Source organism: Bison bison, unplaced genomic scaffold (genome assembly GCF_000754665.1).
Source record: "Bison bison bison isolate TAMUID 2011002044 unplaced genomic scaffold, Bison_UMD1.0 scf7180017845683, whole genome shotgun sequence".
Lineage (NCBI taxonomy): Eukaryota > Metazoa > Chordata > Mammalia > Artiodactyla > Bovidae > Bison > Bison bison.
The window spans coordinates 81,417-86,668 of record NW_011476256.1 but is presented as its reverse complement, the minus strand read 5'-3'; the positions used below and the strand labels follow the sequence as shown (position 1 = coordinate 86,668).

The 5,252-nt window shown below is 61.2% G+C and overlaps 1 protein-coding gene across 1 annotated transcript in view; it reads right to left on the bottom strand.

Annotated features, from left to right (window-relative positions):
- Positions 1-5,252, bottom strand: part of LOC104986137 (putative E3 ubiquitin-protein ligase UNKL) — a 21,639-nt gene that overhangs the window by 2,976 nt on the left and 13,411 nt on the right. Inside the window, exons 8-10 of the mRNA XM_010836600.1 lie at positions 1,497-1,589; positions 775-1,002; positions 6-177 (exon numbers count right to left, since the gene is read on the bottom strand). Coding sequence (XP_010834902.1) covers positions 6-177; positions 775-1,002; positions 1,497-1,589 — 493 coding nt within the window. The remainder of the gene's footprint in view (positions 1-5; positions 178-774; positions 1,003-1,496; positions 1,590-5,252) is intronic.

Here is a 5,252-nt window from a genome sequence, read left to right as displayed (position 1 = left end):
CCCACTGCCGGATCTTCCTCTTGGCCTCATCCAGCTGCCTCCGGACCCGGGCCAGCTCGGCGCTGCTGGGACTCACGCCTGAGGAGGCCGCGGGGCCGGCGTTCAGGATTGGGGACGGGCTGGGAGAGAAGCTGCCAGAGACGAAGTCCCAGATGCTGCCGGGGACGCCGTTCAAGCCTGAGTGTGGAGGAGCTGGCGTCAGCCTGCTCGAGCTTGGGCCTCTTGGGCATCCCCCCAGCCAGCTCTGGGGACCCCAGCCCTGCCCCCCGACAAGGACGCCTGCGCCATCACTTGCCCCAAGAGCTGTGTCGTGGGGGCCGCGGAGCTCAGACCCTGGTCCCAGAACCCTGTCCACTTAGGACCTGGAGGACCCCACAGGGTTTCTGGTTACCTGAGTGACATCTATTGACGTATGTGACACCAGAGAGTAAAACAAGCATTTAAAAACATGGTTTCTTTAAAAATAACAATAAAAACATTGTTTCTTTTAAAACAGATCACAAGTTTCCATTTGCAGATGGATTCTGCAAATCCATCTGCTTCTGTGCTTGGCCTCTGCTGACTTCGTGCGCCTGGCAGCCTGCGACGCGAGGCGGGTCCCACCAGAGTGGCGTCCTAGGGCGGCATGGGGTCCCAGGCACGCTGATCCCCCCAGAGGTCCAGGTGCGAACCCCAGGCCCTGTCCCCAGGGCACGTGCAGCCGAGCAGCGGCAACAGGACATGATGGACTGCACTGTGGCTCCCCCCACCCTGGGGCCCCACGAGGCCACTCACCGAAGGAGTTGTAGGACGAGACTGAGGGGCCCAGTGCTCTGGGCTCCGACTTGAGGGGCGGCGGCTGCTGGGGGGGCGTCATGGCCGAGGAGATGAGTGGGCCCGGCAAGGACTGGGAGAAGGAGCCGAGCGGGGAGGCGGACAGGGATGAGGAGGAGTGCAGGGATGGGGAACGCGGCAGGCAGCCCGGGATGGCCACAGGGGCAGAGCCCCCCAGCGACCTCTGACCTGCACGGAGTTGGGGGAGTGGTGTCAGGTTAGTGGGAGGCAGTTGCTGCAGCCCCAGGGACCAGACACACAACAGGAGACCCTCTGCCCTGGAATCTCCCGGCACTGCCCAAGCTGGGGGACTCCCACCCAGGTGAGAAGGCCACACGTCTCACCCCTCAGATGCTCTCTAGGCCCGCCTGGGTGACCTGTCCACAGGCACAGTGGTCCCAGAATGTTTTAGGCCCCAGAAGTGGTTTTTTTTAAGATCAGAGAAATTAAAAACAAAAAGATGAACTTTTACATTGAAGAAAACGATTCAGTATCTGATGTGAACTGTGAACCTATTTGTCTTCATACCAATGTGGTGGTTACTCGTCTCCTCGAAATGGCCACAAAGGCCTGCCCCCGACTCTGTAGGGACTTTGGGGTGGGGGGTGCAGGGAGGCAGACAGGACCCCTCCCACCCCAGAGGCACAGGGGGCGGTCCTGGAAGGCATCGGCTTAGGCGCTACCTGTGGGTCCCAGGTCACGGCCGTCGTGTTCCTCCAGGTCCTTATCCGGGGGCACAAGGCTGATGTCACCAAGGTGAAGGTCTAAGGTGGATCCTGCAGGACAGATCTAGTGTCACCGAGGGGGGATCCAGGCTCCTGTGGCGGGGGGACCCACCTGGGCTCGGGGTCCACCCCTCCTATAGCCATGGCAACACAGCCCTCATCTCGCCGACTGAGCTTCTGATCATTTGGTAAAATCTGACCGGATCACATGCCTGCCTAGTAAAGAAAATCTGAGGAGGGCGACGTCCATGGGGAGAAAGGGGCTCACGGACAACGCGGGGGGGACCTGCACTGACCTCCACCCCAGGGCCCAAACCAGGTCCCGCAAGTGGGCAGGGTTGTTTCCCTCCTGTTCTGCTGGGGACCCCTGTGCACCCCCCCAGGCCTGTCATAGGGACAGGGGAAAGGGCCGTAGCCCCCACTATCCCCACCTGACACGCCCTCCAGGCCCTGGCACAGAGTGGGACGCTGTCTCAGAACGGCCAAGGTCAGGTCTGCCAACCCCCCGAGTTCCCGTGGCCCCATGGGGGCAACTTGGGGGAAGTGTGGCCTGGGGACCAGGGTCCAGGAGAGCAGGAGCTTCAGGGACAGACCCAGGGCCTGAGCAGCCACCCAGCACAAGCCACAGCCAGGTCTGGGGAGACGTGGTGATGCTGAGGGCCCAGCACATGGGAGCGCTGCCACCCCAGATCCCTTCTGCCCCCAACCCTGCTGGGGTCCACTCCAGAGCACCCCCTCCAGGAGGCTGGGGCCTCTCTGGCATGGCTCCGTCCTATGCCCCCTGCTGGCCACAGGGCCCCACAGTGCCCCTGATGCCTGGTGGACACACCGAGGCCCATTTCAAGAGGCCCCAGACTCCAGCCCGGAGTGGACAATGGGACCCTCGTCAGGCCTGCCTGCTCTGGGTCAGCCTCCCGCCTCCGCTCCCAGCTGCCCGGTGCCAAGTGGCAGAATTCCTGGATGGCAACCGACAAGCAGCAGAGAGCTGCGCTTCCGCCCAGGCTCCTGGGGCCCACCCTCCTGCCTTCCCAGCGGGGAATCCTCAGTGGTCCTCAGTCTGCGGATGCTCTGGCCTCCCCAGCGCCTTGTCCTCCTGTGGTCGTCCCTCCCCTGTATTTTGTGTCCAAGTTTCCTTCTTCTAAGTACATGTTATATCATATTAGGACCCATCCTAATGACCTCATTTTACCTTAATTACACCAGTAACCATCCTAATGACCTCATTTTACCTTAATTACACCAGTAAAGACTTTTATTTTTCACTTTTTGGTGGGGGGCAGGCTGCACTTCACGGCTTGCAGGACCTTAGTTCCCGACCAGGGGTTGATCCTGGGCCCTTGGCAGTGAAAGCGAGGAGTCCTAACCACTGGACCACCAGGGAATTTCCTGCAAAGACTTGTTTCTAAATAAGGTCACATTCCCAGGGTCAGAAGCAGACAGTGCAGGGCTGAGGCAGGCCTTTAATTTAACCATCAGTAACTGGGACCACCCATCTTCACCAGGCTGTTCTCTGTGCCCAACAGCGCCTCCTGCAGGCCTGGGGCTTCAGGCCTCTAAGGACCCCTCCTGCCTCGGTCAACTCTGCAAAGGGGGCCGCCTCTGGCTCCCACCCTTCCTAAGACATGATGGCAGGCCCCTCAGGCCCTCACCCAAATCCAACCTGAGTTGGCTGACCCCCACGTCTTGCGATCCCCAGTTTCCATCTCACTCTTCAAACTGTTGCCCCAGCCTTGCCCCCCAGCCCTGAGTGGTGCTCCTAAATGCCCCCACCGCCACCCTCCACCTGTCCTTCTTCCCTCCTCTGCCTGGGGCCACCTCCTGGCCTTCCCGTCCTCCTTGGCAGCCCCGCAGCCCCTCCTGTGGCTGTCACACCCGGACACCAGTTACCTCTGTGGTGCTGACCTGCAGACACCAGCTGTCCTCCAGCGCGGCTGTATCACTGCCTGCCGGCAAGGGAGGACCCACAGCAGCCCTGGCCCCTTAGCAAACTGTGTGCGCGGTGCCTCCCTCAGGCTGCTGCACCGGCACCCACGTGCTGAGCAGGAGCCCAGCGCGGCCCTCAGCTGCTCCCCCCCACCCCCTTAGGGCCCCCATCTCTGCAGGCTGCCCCCAACCCTGACCTCTTCTGTCCCAGGAGACTTTCAGGGATGCCAGCCCCTTCATGTCCCAAGCCCGGCCTCCTGGAAAAGACGCACCCCTCTCAGTGACTGGTCCACGCTTCCCAGCAGGACCCTCTCTCACTCTCACCCTCACCCACCCCGGCAGGGGCCCCTCTCTGCCTTCACACTGCAGCGCTGCTGTGGGCGGCAGCTTCACACACAGCTCCCATCAGCCCCAGCACTTCTGAGAAAACGCCAAAACCCTTTCAGAATCTCCCCCTGCTAGATCCCTTCAAGTCACCTGGACCGTGTGGTCCATCTCAGACCCAGACCACTGCGGGCTGACGTGCAGACTCACCTGCTGTACATAAGCAGGGTGACCCACCCATTGCATACTTGCCCCGCACCACCTCCCCAGGCTGGGACATGCCCGTCAGCTGGGCCCGACAATGTGGACTTGGCCCTTCACCCTGCAGTGGGGGGATCAGGTTGGCTTCAAAGCTGGCAGAGTTTCAGAAACGTTTTTTTGACTAACAAAGGCATGTAAAAGGGAGGAACGGATGGATGGATGGAAATAAACTGAGCGCAGGAGCCTTTTTCACCTGGAAGGCATTTACTTCATCCCACTCCCCACCCCCACCCTGTGACTCAGCACAGAAGGACCTTGCTGTTGCCCTGCCCCCCTCAGGTGCAGCCAGGGCACAGCCGGGACCAAGTCTCACCTGACAAGCCACAGCCTGTGTGGGGTGGTGGCAGGCGCCCCCGAGAAGTGTCCCGGCCCCCAAAAGAATCAGTGCTGCTTCTCTTGTCCTACTACACACCCCACTGCTCCCTGAGATCAGACCCAGGTTCTGAGATGTTCTCTCAAAAGAAATGACTTTTAACACTCAGAATCTACGTGACTGAGTCACCTGACCTATAACCTGCCGTACCTGACCGTGTCAAAATGCCAGGAACTGCCCAGACATTAGTGAGCAATTAGCTGAAAACTGCTGAGTAACAGCCCTGACAAAGCTCAGTTCCCAAAGTGACACAGCACATCTGAGGGATGCCCAGGTCCCCAGGACCAGGCGACACATGGGGACAACTTACAGCGCAAGGAATTAGAGGCCAGAATGGGAAACCCTGACCCGTCACCCCCTGGGGCGGGCCAGGATGCCCCTGGCTGGCTGTCCTTCCGCTAATTGCTGGATGGACACGCACCCGACAAAGCGGCTCACTGCTGGTCTGAGTTCCCCATAGCGCAGCGGCAGTTCGCAGCAGGACAAGGCAGGGACCCTGGGAGCGGGAGACCCACCCACGCTAGGCGATGCAGGTTTCCCTGGAGAGCCCGGTGGATGGCGCCCACGCAGGGAACACCCGGGCGCCCCCGCAGAGCAGGGTCCTAAAGACGGGAGATTTGTTTTGGCCTCATTCCGCAACCCCTAAGATCCTGGCACGGACCCCTGGCTGTCACACCTGGTCGGGGCGCAGGTGCCGCAGACTGCTACGAGGGCCACTGGGAGGGGAGGGGGCGGCCGGGGTGGCGAGAGGAAGAAGCGGATGCACCGCACCTGAGGGGTCACCTGGCCCGCTTGGGGGGACGGGAGTTGGCCGCCTGCGGGGAGGGGAAACC